General features: G+C 31.5%; 1 protein-coding gene across 1 annotated transcript; it reads right to left on the reverse strand.

The window, feature by feature from the left end:
• Positions 1–122: 122 nt before the first annotated feature.
• Positions 123–23,505, reverse strand: HELRODRAFT_109375 (hypothetical protein). The gene is made up of 15 exons (XM_009013543.1): positions 23,226–23,505; positions 18,888–19,073; positions 8,532–8,623; positions 8,156–8,236; positions 7,618–7,722; positions 7,187–7,355; positions 4,634–4,771; positions 3,958–4,034; positions 3,521–3,598; positions 3,009–3,093; positions 2,700–2,817; positions 2,493–2,597; positions 2,200–2,287; positions 1,869–2,039; positions 123–1,571 (listed from the first exon to the last, which is right to left on the reverse strand). The coding sequence occupies exons 1-15, from the start codon at positions 23,413–23,415 to the stop codon at positions 1,458–1,460; spliced, it is 1,797 nt and encodes a 598-aa protein (XP_009011791.1). The 5' UTR covers positions 23,416–23,505; the 3' UTR covers positions 123–1,457.
• Positions 23,506–24,466: the final 961 nt, after the last annotated feature.

The following is a 24,466-nucleotide window of genomic DNA, read 5'->3' on the forward strand; positions in this document are numbered from 1 at the left end:
TTCAGCCGCTCGGTGATCAATAAATCCATATAATTCAACCATTTCAACTTATTAAGTAGCAGTTAAGAAATTTAATTTTTTTTTACTTTACGGTTTTTATTTTATGTTTAAAAAAACTAATATAATTAACACTGAGTTTTATTGAGCAATTACGAACTCTTACAAATATTTGAAAATTAACTTCATGTGTGGCAAATAGAGTTATACGCCACTTCATACGCACGAAAACAGGATGCAATACAACTATCCCGTTTTCAAAGAGTTTCAAACAAAAATTCAATGTTCGAGACGCTAACAAAAACATGATTAAAATCAAATAATAAAATTCACATGCATGCACGAGTAAACTAGATTTCTTTTTATACAAAAAACGCACGAAATATACAGCATACACATCTACAATATTTAAAATAATTTACACGCCACACAAAAATTTGAAATTATTTTGAATCACATAACATATGGTAAAACAAAATCGCCATGCATACTGGTGCGTTAGGATATTCGAAAATTTAAATAAATAATCAGTTCAATCAAGTTTGAATCATGTGCGGGCAATTCAGACCAGAAAAATTCTTGTACCTATGCAAATTAACGCAGCATCCTATTGTATTAAGATAAACTCAGTGATGCATCCGGATCAACTTTATTTTATAAAAAAATTTCTAGGGTACAATACAGAATTAACAGCAATTACAAGATTAATTAAACAACACGTATAGAGATATTTTATCTTTGTTCATTTACTAATATTAACAAGAAACATTTCCAAAAAATCGTAATAAATCTGCGACGCATGGCTTTCTTAAACAATTCTTAGTAGTAAAAATAATGAATTAATTTTTCGGTAAATATTTTAAAGTGGCTGAATATAGTACATGATCCTAAACTAAAAGTTAGATGCATGGATAATATTTTGAAAGTAATTGGTCAAAATTAGTAATTATCGACAATGAAACGAATCTCTCATCTTACAAGTTTATGCCATCATTCTATGAGCGGTTAATTTCATCACGAAGTTCGCATGGTGTTCTATTGCAAAAAAGAAATATTTGTTCATTGTAATTTTTAGAATCTAATTTAAAAACACAACATAAAATATTTTACATTAGCAAAATTATTTACCAAATTAATTAATACCAATAATCAATACAAGATATAGAAAATATTTAGGAATATAAAATAAATAACGAAACAAAAAAACTGCTGAAAGAATGGATAAGAATAATTACATTTACAAATAACTTAATTATTTATACGTTAAAAGTATATCTTTAAAATATTATCCATATACAAGATATCATATCAACTTTTAAAAAATATAGAAAAATATAAATGAACGACTGAATGAGAGAGTAACGACAAACTAAACATCGTAACAATATGGCCTGAAAGAATGGATGTTGTTTAAATTTTTCAAAAAAATGTTAAAACGAGTAGTAAAATGTCGAAGCTTATCATTGAGATGTGACCATCTCAAGTATTTTGAGGCACTCGAAAGCTTTGTGCTCTCTTGCATAGAACGAGGGAGTGTGATTTTCATGGTCAACTAAATCTGGGTTGGCACCGTACTGTTAAAAAAATTAATAATATCAGCATTAAAAATCAAAATCATTTATTACGGCAGTATATTCAACACCATTACATTGGGTAAAATAGTGCTGATGCTTTCATAATAATGTATCTCTGTAACATTAAGATATCATGGTATACCACTTTAATTCAATAATGTTATTGTAAGTTTAGAATATATTCCTTAAAATGACGTGATCAACTGACTCCTGGTCAATATATAATACGATCTGCTTATGAACATGACTGTGATTTGTTATTGAGGATGTATGAAAGCATGAAGAGTAAGGACAGACCCAGAGAAGCAACTGCACGAGAATGATTTTGCCAAAAGCTGCCGCAATATGGAGGGCGGTTCTGGTGTCGGTGGTGCTGTTGTATGGAGTGTTGACGTCGTTGGGAGAGCAGTAGGCCAACACCAAAATTAAGTTGTGGACGTTGTTGCATGCCACTGCATCCATCAGTTGCTGCGATCGAAGAATACAATTAATTGTACCGTGGTAATGTCACCGTACATTAAATTGAAGAAAACACATGGAAAAATACGTAACTAAAAATAACTAACAAATAATTTAAAAAAGAGATATGATGAATTAATGTGAGATAGAGAGAGAAAAAGGAAAAAACCTGCTGTATAGGAACACCTTCGAATGGAAGTGGAGGTAGATAATTCTTCAATTCGTACTTCATTCGTATCCACTTATCCTTCTCCTCTCTTAATATTTCAATTTCCATTCAAAAGTTATAATAATAATACACTACTTTCTTTAAGTAAGAGGAGTATTATAAACCATGTAAAGGAATTAGATCGATTTTAAGATGACTGAGTAATAAGTGGTAATATGCTGATAATTTAAATTATGATAATAAATAGGCATTATTTACAAATACACAGGACAAACTGAAACAAGTATGACGACCTCGAAGATGTAGGATTAGGTTTCTTACAACCAATAGCGTTGGCCTCATAAACAGAATTGAGGAGGTCATTACCGATAGATGTCATCACCTCAACGAGATTTGGTCTGTAACAGTGACAAAAACTTTACCGAAATACGTAAAAATAGAAATTCAACCATCTTAAGTTAATTATGAGTATTTTTTAATGTGAAAAAAAATAAACTAACGGCCATTCATCTAGTTCGAGAGACCGAACCCTGGACAGATGTGTGCCGAGATTGCGATGAATTCCAGAGCATTCTATACATATGAGAGCTCCCAAGTTCAAACTTGCCCATTCAGGATCTGTTTCAATTGCAAGAGAGTCAATGGGTATTAAAAATTATTCACGGACTCAATTTTATTAACGATACAATAAAACTGAAAATTCAAATATTTTAAATATTTTTACAACGTTTTCGATCTTACGAGGATTGAAAAATAAAATGTGATACAAAATTTAAAAAAAAATTATTTGTTAGTTAAGCCAAACTAACTTGGAGCAGCACAATCTGCGCATTCGTTGTTCCCTGACACGTTTCGAACTGCATGTATGACTGCGATGTTGGCACTGCTTGTTATCTACAGCACAACAAAAATAAATTTTGTAACCAAATTTAAAAAAAAAAAAATATTAACAAAGCTATAAAAACAGTGCTCATGTTATAAAAATAACAGATGCAATTATATTGAAATTTCAAAAGTTTTAATAAAATGAAAAAATATTGCCAAACAATCAAATGATCAATAAATCTAATTCTCAGTAAAAAAAACAGTAAACCATTTAATTAATTAATTAATTAATTGATCAGTTAAAATATTTACGTAATGAAATGCAACGAAGAAGTAAATACATTTGAACAAAGCTCTTTTAAAATAAGATTTTGCACTCTAAAATGTAAAAAATTAAAATGAATGAATGAAAATCTTCAAAAGAACCAAGTTGAGCTATGAAAAAAAAGAATTATGAAATAAATAATGAACAATAAAAAATTAAAAAATTTGATACTTGAGCCTTGGAGCTTCGATTCTGTTGCAGACTGCTAAGTATTTGCTGCTCAACTGCAATAATCCATTCCTCCCTTTCCTGGGATTAATTATTTATCGTAATAATTTCAACAGCAGTGCCAATCAAACAAAAAAAAACCTGAAGTATTTATACAGCGCAGAATTGAATGAGAGCCAATGCAAGTGTTAGATTGTTTAGAAAATTGTTGTTAATGAGAAGCAAGCAGGGCATCATACGTATGGCTTTTTTACAGACCGTACTCGAAGCAGGTCATCAGAAAAGCAGAAAAGGTTGCAATTTAGCAGAGAGAGAGAGAAAAATTGAAGTTAAATAAAATTGTTTACAAATAAATAAATAAACCATTGAGTGAGCAATTTGCAACAATAATACTCCTTATATAGCAAACACTTTCTTAAAATTCAACAGCAAACTCCAACCTCCAGACTGCAAGCCTCAAAGAGCCACTGCTTGTTGTCCAGAGACACAATGGCGAACTCGTAACCATATTCAGAAGCTGGCCAAGAAAGTTGAAATTAACGTTTTTACTAACATTTTAATTCTCATCTTATCTTCAAGTAAAAACATTTTTATTATCACCGTCATCGTCGTCCTTGTCATCATTATCGTCGTCAATTTCCATATAAAATTCTTGGCGCGCAAATGATCTAAAGAAAGAAAACAAGAACAACGACACAACAACCAATCACATTAAAAAACGGTCAAAAATAAAAAAATAGATATGATCCTGCCACGAAATAAATACAGAAAAAATAACATCTTAACAATACCAACAACCATAATACCATCAACAGCCATTACAATAACATCAGAGTAGCATCAACAGCCATTGCAATAACATCAGAGCAGCATCAACAGCCATTGCAATAACATCACAGCAGCATCAACAGCAATTGCAATAACATCATAAAAACAGCAACAACCACAATACAATCGTAACAACATCATCAAAAACATCTTCCTCAACAGTGACGATGACATCAACAACACAAACGATTCAATATCATTAACAATATTACTTAATTATCATCATAATTAATACTCAATTACATAATTAATATATACTAATTAATACTTAATAATGAATACAATTACATTCGGATCCATCGAAATTTCTGGAATTACTCTTAATTCTCCGGTGCTTCTTCTTGTTGATGGGAGTTTCGAGCTTCGGAGGAATGGTTGTGGTCGACGATGACACACTTGTGCCCGTCGATACGGAGTTCAAAACGCCTTCAAGAATATAATTATCTTTATTATTCATTATTTGAGTTCGTGGCATCATTATTTAGATTTCTGTTGAAAATAAATTAAATTAGACAAAGTTTAAATAAAAAGAAACAACATTGAAAGAAATAAAAGTAAGAATGAGGAATCACCTGAGTTTGAGATAACAATGGAATCGGACATGTTGCTAATTGAGCTATCTGCAGCACGTAATAATGATCATTTGATGAAGATATTAGTAAATTAAAAAAATTGAACAATAAATGAATTATGGATATAGCAGCAAAAATCCGTTAATAAGGAAAATAACAAATTAATAATTTGATCAAAATAATAATTATTATAAATGATATTAGATTCACTGATCCAATCAACCAGCACCCTATATTCATCCACACATAATCCATCATCATTAAACAGTTATGAATTGTTGTTATTGTTCTTATCCTTGCTACAAAATTGTTCAGATAACATTTCGCAGTTAAGTACTTTAGATGCTAAAAATTCCTTTCCTTTGAAAAGAAAATAGAAAAAAAAAGTGAAAACAATGATAAAAATGTATGCAAGAACAGTAAAAAAAACAAAAAACCCAAAAAGACGAAAGCCTTATCAGAGGTATAAAGAACAAAGACACACAGTGCATGTGAATAGGTGCGAATCCAACATGCGACAGTCGGGAATCTCCTTAGACTTGAACCCGGTCAGCCTAAGCAACGGCAGGATCTGACGCTTAAACCGTTAAAGACCATCTCGTCGCTCAGTTATCAAATTACTGAAATTCAATTATACAAACAAATATGAAATAATATAACTAGATGTACAATGATACAAACTAATGTACAATGATACAAACAAATACACAACAATACTGAACAATACAATATGGATGAAAGTTTACATTGTTGTGAGAATGCAGTTCAAACATCTCCATCATTACACACATACACGCCATTTGAAAAGGAAGTAGTACTTAATGAAAAACATTCATTCATATCTCCATCACGTACTCATACGGGCATTCATATTCAACACACTCACATTAACAATCATCTGTTTGGAATGCTTTTTATTTTATTTTTATTCATGTCTTCTTGTTTTATAAGTTTATTTATGTGAATGTTTTCAAACCAAACAGAACAACACCCCAGAAGCTCAAATACAAAACATATCGGACATCCATAACATTTGTCTGAAAAAAATACGCACATATTAAAAGAAAACTGGAAAATATAATTTATAATCAATATTATTCATCCAAAACATTAGTGGCTTTTAATAGGGTAAAATGAGAAATCACGACGAATAATAGAAATTGCACTTTGAAGTATTGTAACAATTAAAAATAAGCCAGACATACGGTGATGTTTAGATGTACATGAGAATGCGAGAAGAGAAGGCTTCACATGGTATGCATTAAAAGATGACTATTGCGTGAGTGGGTGGGTGCGAGTGCAAAAATTAGATAACATAATTCAATTACTTTTTCTTAGTTCTAGAGGATGGAGGTCTGTGGAAATTGTGGAATAAATTTAAAATAAGTCATAAATAAGGAAGGTTGTACGGGAGGATTAGATTGTATGGTAAGTGTACAGATCATTGTGTGGAAAATAAAAACGAGATTGAATGAGAAATGTTTTAACGTGAAAAGGTTGAGCTGGTTTGGAAAAGAGAAAAGGCAAAATCTGAGAAAAGATTTCAAGATATCGAAATCTATAGTTGATGTAGATAAGTGATTGTTGCACGTAGTAATATACTTCGTTGCACCGAGTATAACATAAAAAATAGCTGGAATTAAAACTTGTAAATAACTTAAAAAGATTGTTACACCTAAAGAACAAAAAAAACAAATGACGGTCGTAACAAATTTATGGAATAAGACTCACAAGTTCAGCAGTACAAAACTAATCAGCAGTTTTCAACCCAACGTTGCAAGCATCTCAACTAACTATGCAATTAAAACAACATTTTATGCATGAATAATGCGGATGTTCTACGAGGAGAGGACAATTAATGATGAATTGTAATGGCAGGATGATTGATGGCTCAGGTAGCTAGGTAGTTAATATCATTAACATCACCAACATCATCATTTCAATATTAATCATTAGCAACAATGTCATCATTCTTAAACAATTAGTTACAACCAGCTGACATAATTGACAAACTAACATAATAACCAAATAATTCACCCAATCAATTTTTCGAACAACAAACAAATCAAAATCAAACAAACAAACAATAAAAGCACAAGTCAGCATATCAGACAAGTCAGCAACACAAATCAACATATCAGACAAACAATCAATAACGCCAAATATCAGCCGGGCAAAAGAAGACTAAAGAGAGTCAGTCAATCACAAGCGAGTAATCAAATAACAATTTAGTCCACAACAGCTACGGTAACTGCAGTCTAACCTCTACAAGCGGGAGACATGAAATTATTTGCTTCTGAATGTCTTGAAATATGGCAGCCGGCAATATTGTTGTTGTTTGTCCTGGTAAGTCCTGAGCCGCGAGGTCCCTGTCCCGGTATCTTCACCGTCGTTTCACCCAGTTTGATCTCCTTCCCATGACTATTCTCCATATAATCCTTATTCATTGATAACATTTATCATTCAGTAACAGGAGCTTAACTTGACGAAATGGAGATGAAATTAACCAACAAATGAATACATGAAAGGGAATAAAACCAAAATTACTAAAGACAGTAAAATAATTTGATTCAACATAAGAAGTGTCATTAGATATTACACTTAGATTCACACATAAATGTTGTGTATGATGTGCGTGTGTAAGTACATGAAAGATTGAATGAAGGAACGTGAAATGAATGATTGAAGAAGCGAACTGACGTGGAGTGAGGAGTGGTAGGTCATCCTTCCATCATCCAGAAGAGTTACATACTTCTTCTGCCAGTCCTTGCTTAGTGGCTTGCTGCTCTTCTTATATAACCAACCCTGTCGTATATCAATCAGTTAATTTATCAACATTATGATGACTGTTCATAAAAATACAAATAAAAAATTAAAAATTTAAGCAGTCATGTACCAATTAAATGTACCAAATAATAACGAAACACTGATCATTTTAAACATACATACATACATAAAAATATATATTATACATGATATACATATATGTATGAACATAAAAGAATGTATGCACAGATATATTTGTGTTGCAATTAAGATAACAAACAAGCAATTGAATTAAGTCATAACAAGTCATCACCCAGCGAAGAAACGTTGAATCACAATTAAATATCGGCATGTAAATATAAGGAGAGAGGAGCGAAGCTCATTAATTAAAGAGCGATCTATTAAGAAGACACGTGAAAAGAGTTTAGATTAGATGAGAGTGCGTGAATTTGAAGGATGGACATTGGACAACCTGCTTGATGGGGATAACACGACCACTACCCAACTTAGCATCACCATTTCGCAACTTTTTGTCGTCACAATCTTTTTTACTCTGAATAAATTTTATAGTTATTATATAAAAATTAATATAATTATGAACTTAAAATCTCAACAAAAACTTCGGCAGTCGTTTTTAAATATTAAGACAGATTTCACTAAACTTCAATATAACAATAAATTGGTATACTGTTCGTATAGGTAAGGTTTAGTCGCAATCATTGAGTCAATTTTCAACATCACGAACAACAACAATTAAGTCTCTCTAAGCATTATTCATTCAATATAATTGTGAACCAATCATCGAACAAAACATCAAATGATGAAAACATGACGTCAGCAAAACAAACAGTGAAAATATTTGATCTTCTCCTGTTGTTCTTCCGGCTGGGTGTGGGCGTTGTGTTGGGGGTGGCAACAAAATCCTTGCTTACGTCATCATCTCCTTGTTCCTATGCGTGTATGTATTTCTTTGTTTGTTTGCTTGTGGGCGTGTGTGTGTGTGTGTGTATGTGCGTGTGCGTGTGTTTTTGATACCATCAGATATAATATAAAATTAAACGTTTTATCATTATTTGAAAAATTTAAGCGAGTGAATAGACTGTAATGTTACAACAAATTAGGGATATTCATAATAATCCGACCAATATATGAACGCCCCAATAGACACATTGATAATGTTCTAACGGATTAGGAGGAATACAAAGTTAAAACAAACAAGGATAAAAGCTGTATGGAAGTATTAAATGAAATAACGCAAAAATTGTTACGCCATTAATGTACTAACGATCGACTGAATAGAATAAGATCGATGCCTGCTTGAGAAGATGTTGGAGGATGTGGTCTTGCCGGAGCGCTCCTTCGTCATTGGAAATTCTTTGAGGAAGGAGTCAATGCGTTCCTGTTCAATCAACAAAGTTGTAACTGACCGTCGTTGATGTGATTGTCATTTCAGTCGAATTGCCGGAAAAACGCGTATCTAATAAAATGCCTTAATTATTCTGAATGATTACTTTGGAAATAAAAAATATTTCTGATGAAAATTGTCAATAGATTTTTTCGAAAAAAATGAAGCTCATATTAGATATGTAATATGTGTATGCATATACAGATATAAATAAATATATAGATGCATAAAGAATTGTGAATACGTGGGTGTGTGTTTTGTATGTGTATATATATATATATTTTTAAAGCAGTATTTAAACAACATTAACATATTTCTCAAATAAGCCAACATGCATATATTTCATGCAAATTAGATCCAATTTCTAAAATTCAAAATTTACAAATGTAAGTAAATGTGAAAAATGCAATGAAAAAAAAAACTATCCAGTCCAGGCAATTTCCAGCGAATAACATGAAAACGAAAATATTATGCAAGCGAGCTGTGAGTGACACAGTAAGAAAGCTTTGATGATTGATTGATATGTTTTAGTCCTTATGAATACAAATTAGTTGTATGTGAGTCAAAACAACATGTTTGTACATGTAGCATCAAACTATGTTAGAATGCTCTGCAATAATAAAAAAAACGACATCAGTCGTTTAATAAATATCATTCAATTAACATACACTTTAACAATAAGACAGTTTATGCCATCGACATTACCAAGAACAGTGAGGTAAGAAGACAGTTAGTTGTTCAAGCATCCTTCCTGCTACAACATTTTCAATGAAATACTTAAGAGTCATGCAAAGAGTTACTGGAAAATTACAACACTATTTATTTGACTTGATTTGTCCTTCTGATATAGTACTCATAGTAAAAATAGGCACAAAATCATTAAACATAAACGTGTCAGTAAACATAAATTTTAAATTCTAACATTATAATCATTATAATTGCTTGCTTATTCAAAAACCCAAAACAGCATCAGTGGTTGATGGAATAGAGTATGTTTGAACCCAGTTTAATGTGAACGCATAAGTAGGAAGGCATGTTCTTTTATCTAAAAAACTTGTGTTAAACCATTAATTGAAATGAACCAGAATCATTTCATATCCACTTGAATAACAAAATTTGGTCAATGATTGTTCACAGCACTTGCTTATAACATCGTAGGCATCTTAATAAATCTTCCATCTATTCCTTCAGTCACTAAAGACAATCACTTTATCTGACTGAACCAACTTGCATGAATAACATTAAGAATTTGACAAAATTACATTGTCCTGTAGATATTGCTTATTTGTCCATATCTACAAACAAAACACACAACTGCTGCTACTATTGAATGTGTAAAATTTTACAAAAATAAATAATTTTACGTGATGAACTCAAAAAAGTAGAGTAATAGTAAAATGAACTAATAGTAATAATAACCCAGCGTCAACTTAACATATAAAGAACGATGTGTAATTTTTTACTTTAAACAAATGGTGACAATCCTCCTATTGGGTTTGTACAATACTTCAATCAAAGTAATCTTAATCATATATTCAATAAAGAGCGAAATCTTTCTACAAGTCAATCCCCGAAAATCACTTTAGCCATTTTTAATTACTATGTTGTTGTTCGGGCTGTCCAAACGGAATTGTGAAAGCATCATTAACCATTGCATCAGCATTCTATCACATTATTTTAAATAAATCAGAATATGAAATGATTGCATGGTAGTATCAAGTGAGAACAGTTAGTTGTGCACCAGATACATCAATATGTGAACAAGGTAGATATAAATAAATACACATACATGTCTACAAGAATGAACATAATTTGTATGTATCAATTCACCAGCACGTTTTTGTATTAATATTTTTGAACCAAATGTATCAACAGCTACAGACAAAATATTTGCAATTCTTGTTTCAAATCAGTTCTCCTTAGAAATCGATTTAATTGGAATGAGCGAATGGATTTTAAAATAAAAAATAAAATAAATAAAATGAAAATAAAATATACAAAAACGTCAAAAATGGCGACTAGTTGGTTGTCTGCATGCATAAGCAGTAGCAGGTACGACAACTTGAGGAGATTATACAATGAAGCTCAGTCGTCTCATCCTCCTTGTCACTTTCAATGACAAAACAAACAAATCACAAAAGAAGCTTACATACGTAGAGACTAAGCCAGAGTAGTATAATGAATCGTTGGCACATGAAAGTGAAGACTGTAGGGTACACGTCAACTGCTGAGAAGATGAAATGTGCTTAAATATGATTTAGGTTATTATAAACTTTTTATCTTCCTTCAGAGCAAGCCGGTTGCATCTTTTTTAGTTAAAAATAAAACTACGGTTGAAAGTCGACCAATAAAATGAGAGTATGATAAGTGAAGAAAGATGAAAACAGCAAATTTGATTTATTTCAAAGCTTAAATTGAATCACTTAAATAATTTGAAACAGAATAAAATAAATGCAAACTTAGCTAAAACTTCACAAAATAATAATTTAAAAAAGATAATTTTATTTAACGTTTATAAAAAAAGTTGCAATAATTTTCCCTGTGGGTGGAAATATAAAGTCTAAATAAACTGTTAACTTAGACTCTGTGTGTGTTGGCAAGATGTGGAGAGAAACATCAGCTGAAATATAAGAATATCGTCATATAGCATCATTTTAAAAATGTAATTAACGAGAGTAACAAAATTGAAATATATGAAAGCTAGAAAAAGCCCAGTAGTGAAGATTGTTATGCAAATGTAAACGACGTGAATTAGGATGGTGGATAGAAATGAATGGAGGTGGAACAAATATGATCTGACTGCGTAGACTAGATGAGAATATAGATAAAAATTACATAATTACATGCTGTGGGATGAAGTGAACATATTGTTGGTTACAAGCATTACTGAATTTTATTGAAGATTTTGAAGGTCAACATGTACATTGTTTTACAATTAAACTTTATAAGAAGTAACATGTACATTGCTTTAAAAAAAAGCTTTATAAGAGAATATTTACTTACCAAAGCAAATAAGAGTTTAAAAGTAAAGAAAGACTTATTGAGTTTTTGAGCTACTAAAATATAAAACTAACAACAACATGGGAAATAAATCATTTACTCGTTGTGCCAAAAAGAGTCAAGATAGAGTTAAAGTAAATTCAAAACAACTAAGTGAACAACTAAGATGTCAATCATTGTTGAAGAAGAATTACCATAGTATGATTGTGTTAGTAGTGTGGCTATGATAGCGATCGTACATTTTATGATGTGATGATGATTTTTACAATTTTTTTCATTATTCTTTAAAAAAGTAAGAATCCGAAAGACACAGAAACTGTTAGAACACGCAAGACAATAAAATACAATAATGTGATGATTGATGGGATGATGATGATAATTATGTAATGACGTCAGTGAATGTGATGATAATGATATCGACAACATGATTTAACCTGACAGACTGGAGATAACATGTGGTGATGATATTGATGATGATTGATGCTAGCATGCACGCTAAAGATAAGGATATACAAATATTGTACAAATATTGATAAAGACAACAAAAACAAATTATAAAATTGGATAAAAAGTTAGCAAAATACAGTTTTGAGATACATCATACATCGTCATCATCACCATCATCATTATCATCATCAACAACAACATCTTTGTCATCAACAACATGGACAACAATTTAATTATTAGATAGTCAGTGCACAATTACTCTCAAGAAAAACATGCCAGAAAAGTTAGTTAATATTCAGTGTTGATCATATCACCACAAATTAACATTAGTAGCATAATTATCACATCGTTTAACATTAAAAACAATAATAAAAAACAGCACGTGGCAAGCAAATAGATCATGCTCATCTTAAAAATGATAGTGGAAAATACGAATGATATCTCTAAAAACAGAAAAGCATCAATTTCTTATAGCCTTCAAAAGTTAAACCCTATGTAAGCAAGGAATTCTGCTTGCCATGCCAAATAGGTTGAAAGATTATCATAAAAAAACCATGATATATTTATATTTAGCTAAGAAAAAAGATAAAAGTAATGCAAAAACAACCTTGAACAAGCATCGTTGAAAAAAATTGAACAAAGCAATGAAAATATATGTTGTTGAATCGTCAATCATCACGCAAAGCTTTTAGCGCTATGAATGTTTGCTATCTATTTTTAAAGAAATCAAAGGCATGTTGATTGCTAGATGACAGCTGAAAAGGTAATTAAGGAATAGAAATATGGCAACAATTTTGAAGTTTGCAGACAGCAGTTTAAGACCTGGCGTATCATTGTAATCATGCATTTCTACAAAAAAAGCATTAACTTTCGGGTTGAAGGTAACAGAATGAAGACACGGTATCACAATCATAATGTGTATTTATTGTCATTAATAAAAAAATTATCATAAAAAAATAACTAACATGATCATTAAAAATTCATTAAAAGTTAATTAATTGAATTGTCTTTTATGAGATGACATCACTCAACCAAGCCATTCAGTAAATCATAACAATGCCCACACATTTCCATGCCACTTCCATTTAACTGAACCAAAATTTTTGAACAAAATGTGAAAACTAAATAAATACCTTAAATTATTATTATTTAGTACCTTAAAGCATAAACAAGCATTAAAACATTCCAAAAAAAATTAGGAGCTGCACGAGCTGAAACGACAACAGCAGAGCAACAACACAACAGAATGAAAAGAAAGTTGTAGCCACAAAACTAACAGCAATGCTCCGCTTTTCCTTCTTATGCCTGGAAGAGGGCAAATGCCTCATGTCAATTTGAAGAGAGAGTTGTGAACCATGACGCTGAATGTTTGTTGCCTGTGCATTGCAGGCAGTCAGCATCAGGTTAAGTTCATGCAATAATTATTATCATCAACATCAACATTTTAGGCTAATGCATAAAGTGATCTTCTCCAAAAAAATTATCTGACGTAATGAGAAATTAATCGCATAGGAATTATACTTAGGTGTTAATAAACTTGAAACTTGGATAACAACAACAGCAAGAAGAACAACAAAACAATGAAAGAACGTTTAGACTATGACAGAAAAACTATGAAAACATAAATTAAATGATTCATATAATACCATCTGCTAACAAAAAACAGGATAGCAAATAAATAACTCTATTGATGCGTTGTTCTTCAATGAGTACAAAATGAAAACTGGAAATAACATAGAATCATCAACAGTATAAAAACGTTTGATTGGAACAGACCACATTGTCAATAAACAGTAGTAAGTGTTAAGAATAGTGTTAATCAAATAATATTAGTTAATTTTATTTGAAAAAAACAAACAAAAGTGTTAAAGGTGTAAGCACTTTCATGATATTTCTTGAACTGTTAAAAAATAATCTGCATATTTTTGCAAAAAATTTAAATCAGCCCACAAATATGCACAGTGTATTAATGCAATGACTTAGAATAAATGAAATGAAATGAATTCTATCAAACTGGGATTCCCTTTAAAATATGGTATTTAATTTGTTTACAACCAGCTTGATTGCATTAGTTAATTAATGAACAAGATTAGCAGCACTAATGAACTAGAGCCCTGCGCGGTTGGAATTTTCAAAAACCGCACAAAACCGCAACATTTGAGACAGCAACCGCACAAAAACGCAACATTTGAAACAGCAACCGCACAAAACCGCATCATTTGAAACCGCAACCGCACCGCAACCGCACCGCAAGAGCTGAAAAACAACATTAATGCTTTTATTGACATTATAAATCACAACTATCTACATCCAAATCACTGTTACTCTTAATAAATAACATTTTGTCAATTTTGTATGGATTTAAACTGGACCGTCTCTTTTTCAGCGTATAATTGAGAGATGATCCTACCCTTTCTGACGAAACACCCGTAAATAAAATAACTACTTCTTTCAAAGTAAACAGGAAAAAGAAAATGGTTGCTTCAACGGCTTTCAAAAATATTAAGATTTTTCAAAGACACTATACTATATATAAAAATTATTACAATGATAATGCAATTTTTAAAATGTTATGGACGAACAAAAATATTTAACAATTGATAAAAAAAACCGCGCCGCGGAAAAACCGCACATTTCAAAACCGCAACCGCGTAAAACCACATGATTTATGCACCGCAACCGCAAAAACCGCGGTTGCGGTGCGGTTTTTGCGATTTAAACCGCGACAACCGCAAACCGCGCAGGGCTCTATAATGAACACAAAGACAAATATTTGATGAATAAAATCTCAGTAAGTGAGCAAATCAGTTAAAGATTAAAAATTGTAAATATGAAATGGTAAAAGAAAATTCTTGAAAAAAAATCTACATCGATCAGAATTTAAAGTGACAAAAACTCACATGGAATGAACTGGATTTGAGTGAATTTTTAGCAAAATTATCAAACTTTCTATCATTCTTTGGTGATGCAGTTATAAAGTTCTGACTACGAACCTTTGAACAGATAGGAGGTTGGTGTAGATTATATCAATTAATATGGATAAGTATATATAAGATCATCAGGTGTCTCATTATTACACTTAAACTTGAGCTGTATTAAAACAATGCAAGCAAAATCATTAGAAAACCCGCGAAAAGCAGCAGGGTTATTATTATCGGATGTACAAGTACATCCCTATTAGAGTAGATTAAAGATGAGTAAAATAATATTGGAGGACATATAAACATCAAACTTTTCCGGTTTATTTAAATATTTATTTTTGACCATTATCAATGTTCACCTTATTTTATTCATTAAGTTTAATAATTAAGATACTCTAATTGAATAGCTCAGCCTTCAAACAACCAAACCAATGAGCACTAGGATCAAATTGACTCCATGTAAAATAAATAAAAATGGCTCTGGGAAAACATTTAGAACTTTTAAAAGAAGAGTAATTAATTAGGTAAACTAAATTCAAACCAGCAAAATTAAAATGCCATCAAATTTACATTATTATAAACAAGAGTTTAGCTCAGTTTTAGCTGCTAGGAGATAATTATTCAGTCATTAAAAGTCTTTGAACTTGAATTTTTGTATAACAAAAATGTTGATTAAGGTATTTAAAACAATCCAAGTGCTAGAACAAGTCACTCATATCATTCAAAGTTTGTTAAGAAAGTATAAATTGAAAATAAAATAAATTTAATTTGAAACAAAACAACAAAGCCAAAAAAAACTTTTAAATATTTACAATCTCTATTACCAACCAACAAACAATCAATGATTGAACATCAGAAAACAAAAATCCAATGTGAAACATGAAACTAACGTGATTAAAAAAATTTAACCACAAACAACCATTTAAAATTAAACCTGAACAAATCCATAAAAAAAAATTCCCCATTTTAATTAAAAGTATTAACCAGAACTAAACATTAAAAATTTGTATAAAAGAAACTTTTTAAAAAGCATTTCCCACCAATATTTAAAAAAAAATTTTGAACTAACGGGGTAGTTGAGTGAAGCCTTTGAAGAAAGAGAAGCACAGACAGGCTGGTGGTGGTGAAGATCCGATGGCTTCGTTAGTTTGCTGTGCAGGCTGGTTGTCATGTCCAAACAACCATTTTCCAGCTGTACAACGTTTATTACTACGTAATATTACTTCTAAATGATACTACGTTACCACAGGTCACTACATGCGGTACTTCAGGTGACTATATGCTGCTGTAGGCTACTACATGCTACCAAATGCCTTCATAAAGATCATAATACAAAACATTATTTAACAGCATTCTCCTTTTTTTAGCGTATGCCAGCAAATTTAGTTTGAACATTACAACTTATACCACTGAAACATCCACATAATCATACATTTTAGATTAAACAGCAGTAATAAACCAACGCTGGTTAATTCACAAAATCAACAGCTAATTATCATTTAATTTACATAAAAATAAAATAGAACAACTAATTAATTAAAAAATATTATGAAGTAAATCATAAAACTGAAACACGTGTTCTGAAACACGAAGCCTAATGTTCACGCTAAAAAACTCATATGAGACTTCTATGAAACAGACTTCATTAATTAATGTATACATCTGGTGACTCATGGTATTGACTGATAGGAGGAAGAACCATTCATGTGAAATGAATGTGTCTTGCTGCTCAATGGATCCACACAAATATATTAATATATATTGCTCATGCATGCAACTTAAAACATACATGGGCAAATTCATACCACACTCAAGCAGTGTCTATGAAATGTTTCTGAATTAAAGAAAGAAAATATTAGGTATTCAAATAATTAAGTATTCAGTTGAAAAGTAATCAAAGCGTGGTTAAAATTTGTTAAAAATTAAACCCAGAAAAATTTTTAAATATAAAAAGAAGAATTTATTCGAAAGAAGAGCAAAAACCAACATCAAGTGTGCTGCAACATTCAACTCCAACACAAAGAAAGAGATAAACATCATTAGATGCAGGCAACTCAGGAGACTACCAACCACAGTCCGAAAGATACTTTTGTGTATTTAAGAGTTTTATGAGAGTTCTTTAAAAAGGATTTAATGGTATTTTATGGGCTCTCCGCAATGCAAGCACCAAAAAGTTTCAAACATTGGAAACTTAAGTGCAGCATGAATGTTTCATCAAGCAGCAGTTATAAAATTTGGCAAGAGAAAGAGAAATTGGAGGAGAGTACATAATTAAACAAAAATAGCTTAACTACTACTATACATTAAAAGTATTTTCATTTTCATGTCATGATGTTTGCTTCAGTTGTTGCAGAATAATTATTAATTGATGATCAGAGGAAGCTGAATCACTTAAATCTACCTTACAACCATGCTTTGATGTGTGCTTAACAACAATACTTAACACACATAATTAATAACTCACTTTTTTCAATTGCCCACTCAGTGTTCAACATTAAACATATTAATATAAACAAACACACACAAACCACACGCACTGCACACTGACACACACATACATGTATAAATTCCTATAATGTTACTATAAAATGAATATTTGTAAAGCGCATGTTAAAAATTTCTCAAAAGCGCCCTTCTGACAAAAATAAACACAAAGCAGCAACAAATTATCATGAAACAATTTGAATAAAAAATTAAATATTTCGAAAACTGTAAACACGTTTCTAACTGACCGTCGGAACGATGACAGCTCTCTTGTCCAAGTTACTCTTCTTTGCATAAACATAGTTGGCTGGAATGTTGCTGTTGTTGGTAGAGTTATCTGTAGGAACATCATAACTGTTGCTGTGGTTTGCCACGTTCGCATTATTATTCAAACTGTTGCTGTTGTAACTATTTAAGGTGCTATTATTATTAGTGACATTATTATTGATGGCGTTGGTGTTTTTGTTGTTGTTGATGTTAGGAGGTTTACTGCTGCTGATGGATGATGTATGTGACTTTGATGACAAGCAGTTACTGTTTACGTTGTTGTTGCTGCTGCTGCTGCTGTGAACTGTTGACTGAACGTGGTGCTGGTAGAAAATATTTAGATAAATATTAGTTTATATTAAGAATGGCGTTCAGTTGCATTTTAGTTTAAAAAATGTTTGTGGTAAATCAAAATAATCAAACTGAACAATATAAAAGTGAATAATAATAAAAATAAATAAAAAATAAAATTGGAATGGTATTTTCCTGAAATGAACTGACTTTGCTAATATTATTACAAGTAGACCAAGATTCTTCGGCATTATTATTAAATATAATATTATTATTATTAATGTTATTATTATTGATGTTATTGTTTTTGTTGTGGTTGATGTTGTTATTATTAACTGTAATGTTGTTATTGATGACATTATTATCGTTGTCGATGTTGATGTTGCGACATGAGGAATATGAAGATGCAGACAAGGCAGATGATGAAATGTTGACGGGAGAGGATAGTTGAGTGTGGAAGGCCTTGTTCGAGCCTCGGTGCAGTGAATTCATTGGAGCTTGATAATTTGTGGAAGAAAGTGATAATGACGAAGATGATGTGGGCGCCTGCCGACTTGTTAAAATCTTCTGACAAGCTGAATTTAAAAAAAAATTAAAACACGTTTGAATAATAATTAGGCAGGTTGAAATGATGAATATTAATCAATAAACCCATCATCAATCAGTTTAATATTTTTTTTTAATTAAACCTCATGTCTCTTTCATGCCAGTTAATATTGCTGTACACATGTTGAATAACTAATTAAATGATAATTTCTAAAATATACAGTTTCAAAAACACGTTATAGAATTAACTTAATTAATTCATCGAAACTAATTGCACACATGATAACAAATACAATAGAAGTCGGTTAATTGGACCACATCAAGACGTGGTCAGTGACCCAATTAAGCAACTGTCCTCTTTAACTGGCTTTAAACCAAAAACATTGTGCAATAATATTCCTAATTCAGTAGGCAATTAAGTCAAGCATACAATTTAAAAGCGCTTTATTAAACTAACTGAATCTAATTGAAACTATTTTCAAAGCAAAAATCATAAAAAAAACACATTTATTCAAATGTGTATTGTGCATATAATGTACATGCATGTAAAGAATGTTCCAATCTTAATAATTTGTGATATGTTTGTGACGGAGAAAAATTGAAATTAAAATTAGAAATTAAAATTGCTATTGATCAATGGCACATAATTCACACCATTCACCAATTGAACACGTGCACAAATAAATAGAAAGCATTCACCAAGTACAGACAAAGTTCACAGTAACTAACTAAGCAAACATGTCGGTGCCAAGCAGATGTGCTCATATAAATGCATATGTAGGCATATGTTTATATATATATATATATATATATATATATATATATTTATTTATTTATATCGGTACAAATATGCACAGACACACTCATATAAAAAAGATTGCATTGCAGGTAAACTCAAGGAGACAGTTTGATAACTTCATCAAAACAGATAATATTAAAAATGCCTTTGCATTTATCCACACACACACACACACACACACACACACACACACACACACACACACACACACACACACACACACACACACACACACACACACGCTCACGCACACATACACTCGACAGAGATAGCTGAAATTTGAATACTGAGAAAAAATCATAATTAATGGAGCAGTTAAAGAAAACAGCAACTTTCACCAGTGCCCAGTAATTTGTTGTTAGTAATTAATGTAGTAACAAATTAATTTGCCATATGTGACGGAAAATTTATCTATTCATGTATTAATTTTTAAGCATCTATATTAAATCGTTTGGTGGGAGACTGAGTTATCTTGTCATATTTCTTAAAGAAAGTTTCAGCTATTAACAATCATATGCATGCTCAATAAATGTTAAAAACTAATTAATTCAGCATGATAATTGAGCAAATTAAAACTGTGTACCTAAATTATTTGATCGGACTGAATCCATTAAACAACAGAGAGAAAATACAGACGGCAAGGAATTGTACTTTGAGCAAATGGATAATTTATTCATAGGTTAAACGTGATATTATACAAACAAAAAAGTACACGTTTTGTATTGAAAAGAAGATTTTATATTTTAAATAACTGAAATAAAAATCTAACAATCTTATAATATATGTGCTGACTGAACAAATCTGTCCGTCGTATGTATTTACATGGGAGTCATCCAGTTTCAAATCTTCAATAATTTAGATGAAGTTATACATACACACAAGCATACACACATAGATTGTATATATTTATATAAAGGCATATACTTGTGCATATCAGCATACATACATATTCTGAAATAATAAAGCCACCAAACCATCACCAAACCACCAGCAAACTTTTATTTAAACAGAAATAGAGTGTAACTATGACGAGTTTTAGTAAAACCAAAATAATAACTTGTCTTATGTTGTCACATATTTAGCGTATGCAGTTGTGTTTTCAATTAAACTGAACATGAATATCTACATTAGATAAATTAAAATTAAACTGGCATGAAGAAGAAAATGGAAATGAAATTATGTAAAAGCAAAAAGGAAATATAATTTACGTAATGTAACGGTAATGCCACTTCAAACTAATTTAAACTAAGAAAAAATATATAAGACGGCAAACAACAGATGCAAAATGGTAAAATTCAAGAAGAAAATTACGAAATAGTTAGATTACGCATTAAAGAGTCCTTCAAAAAGTAAGAGCCAGCAGTAAAGCTTAATAATATCTGCAAAGGTGACAAAACAACAACAACACACGTTTAGACGACATTTTCCCCGAGATCGGAGGTTGCCGTTTGGCTACCTATGATGAAACCGAAATACCCCTCGACGCCATTCCATCATAAGTAATTTATTTGGGTAATTTTTACGCAGGACGCCCTTCCTTACGCAACCACAGTTATAAGCGGTGGGCCTAGCCTTTGATGATCCAACATCACTCACAAGGCAGTGAGGGTCAGTTTAATGTCATAACCAGGACATTGTCATAACCAGGACATAAAAGGTGACAAAAACCCATGAAAACTATATCATAAACCATTATATGTTTTAGATGTACGCATCTCACGCTCCCTATAAATATAAGCAACACAAAATCTTAATGTGCAATGCACATGTACTGTACTCTACATCTACACTTATGTCCAGTTAAATATTACTGTTGTAATCCTTGAACGCTCGTTACTACCAACACCGATGTTATAACTTCAAATAACTCTATATTTCCAACACCAGTGTTGTAGCTTCCAATCCAACGATCGTCAAGATGTCGTTATTCCGTAGATTCAAGATTTCCGATAGATGAACACAACTGCTTCAAACGCAAACTTTGTTGAACGTTTATATGAATGCCAACAGTAATAGAGACACTAAACTAATCCAAGTAACAACATAAATCACATTTACGACTTCGCATCAAATCTCGCTGGAAGCCTCTCCTAAACCTTACAAATATAGTGAAGATAACAAAGATAACGAATAATCAAGATAAAAAATAATACAGCTCAATTTGACCATTGCAGCGGTTATAACATTACTATGCATGGCAAGGCAAACCAACATTAACATTTGTGTGTTTGTGTGCGTGTGTTCGTGTGTGTCTGTGCGTATATTCGTGTGTGACTAACAAGATGCTAGTGTAACAAAATTTATTCTCAAAGAACTTTACATTAACATGCTTTCTTCAACATCATTAAAAAAAATTAACATTTGTTGGCACAAAGGTATTAACCTTTGTGCCAATAATGTCACTGTATCGTTTTCATCTTAATTTTGAATAAATTGAGTAAATAAAACAGGTAAAACTTTGAATTTATTTGCCTAACGTTAAATAAGCGTGATAATTTATTTTCATGCAGGTGCAACTGAGGTTACACTTATATTTAATAAAAAACCTTTTCATTTATAAATACATTTGCTAGCAATAACAGTGCTGTATGTAAAGAAAGTGATGAAAAAAGATAGACGCCAATTCATATGCTGCAAAATGTACTTCAACTAAATCTGCAGTTCTTGTTTACTCATCCAGACTTAATTACACGCCTATTTATGACACCAACACAATGAACACAAGATTTAAAGTATTCTGCTTAATGATTGCAAACATTAGGTTTTATCAATGTTTGCAAATGTTACTTTATCCCTAATCTCATATTACATTTTTAAAAGTAATTTTAAAAATTTTACACAGCTTATTTTAAAACCAGAAACTCTGCCTTAACTTAAATGTGAAATAATCTATTTGAAAACAAGCCAAAATTTATAACACGTTATTATTAGTTATATTAGCATCAGTTTTATTTAACATGTTTCCTATGCAAGTCAATTTGTTAATTATATATGTATAGATTGTATATTTAATTATTAAATATTTATTTAATAACCTAAGTTCTACATGATTTTATATAAAAATGTTCCCTATGGACTAATAATTTTCACACACATAATCTATCGCTAAGCTTGCAATGGTTTGCCCAAGCTGATTTCTTCTTCTTTTAATAATAATAATAATTTCATTTATTTGGCGCCCAATGCATAGCGTCAGAGGCGCTTGGTTGCTGTTGGCGAAAGTTCTAGATTCCTGCTGGTTTCATTTTAAATAAATAAACAACTTGAATAAATGATCACCCATTAACTGTGGTAGGGATGATAAAAAAATAAAAATGTTTATTTATAATAAAGAAATGTTTAAAGCCAGGCAACATATGACAACAGAGCACCAAGTACAGACCTTCATGAAAGACCAACTCCACATTGAAGCCGTTCTCAGAGCAGACTTCAAAGTAGTGACAATTTTTCAAATCATTTGCCATCTTCAGTCCCTTCGCTTCTGAAATGATTCTCGGATTGCTGTTCGAGACTCCATCTCGTGAGGCAATGAGGAATATTGGGACATCTATCATGTGTCGATAGAGTCCCATCTTGGCATAGTACGTGTAAATTGTGTTGAAGCTCGTCTCATTGGTCACATTGTATACAAACACAACTGCGTCAACCCACTGAGAAAACTGAAACAAAATAAGCAAATATCATTGAACAAACTACTAAATAAAAACAACAAAAATGAGAAAATATATTGTTATAATACTCGCTGTCGTAACCGATTTACGATGCGACGGGTTCAAATCTTCGATTGAATAAAATACTCCAAACAGTTATTAGTTATTAAACTTTATTTACAGAAGAAATCAACTAATCGTTTATTTCTAGCAAATTCAAATTAACGCAACAATTAACTTTTAAATTGTTTAAATCTATCGCTATGACAACGTCAACAAACAAATCAAATATCGCTTTAAATAATTCACCGAATCGCTATTCATGAAATCACAAAATCACGAATTTCACTAATCGCTAATCTCCTTGCGACGTGCGCCTATATACTCTTCGCAAGCGTCGTTTCTAGATTCTTCTAGATGGTCCGATTCCAGCATATTCTAGAATGCTCCAGTCACTAGAACATTCTAGAATACGCTAGAATCTAGTGCATTCGGTAGCACGGTTATAACATTACCCCCTTCTTGGTTCTGTTCGTCCCGAACAGCTTTCGTTCCGGTGTCCGCATGGTACGGAGCCAGTCTATCCAAATGAACGATCTTCATTCTTGCTCTCGGCTTCCGATATTCCTGAATACGGTAGACGACGTCATTCAAGCGGGTGATGACTTGATAAGGTCCTTCCCACCCTCGCTGGAGCTTTGGAGAACGTCCTTTCTTTCGCTGTGGGTTGTACAGCCAAACTAACTCGTCGACAGCAAAACCGCCACTGCTTCCTTTCAAGTCGTAGTCTTTCAAGTTATCTGGTTTTGGCCGCCTCCGTGTTTTTTATAATTTTAAGGCGTAAGTAACGGTGGATATGGTTTAATCGCTGTCGAAGATTATCCACGTATTCTGTAAAATCAGCAATCAACGCCTCGGCTTTTAGACGGTCTTCTTGATACAAATTGAGTTCATCCAGTAGATTTTTGGTAAG

This window comes from Helobdella robusta, assembly GCF_000326865.2.
Source record: "Helobdella robusta unplaced genomic scaffold HELROscaffold_12, whole genome shotgun sequence".
NCBI classification, from domain to species: domain Eukaryota; kingdom Metazoa; phylum Annelida; class Clitellata; order Rhynchobdellida; family Glossiphoniidae; genus Helobdella; species Helobdella robusta.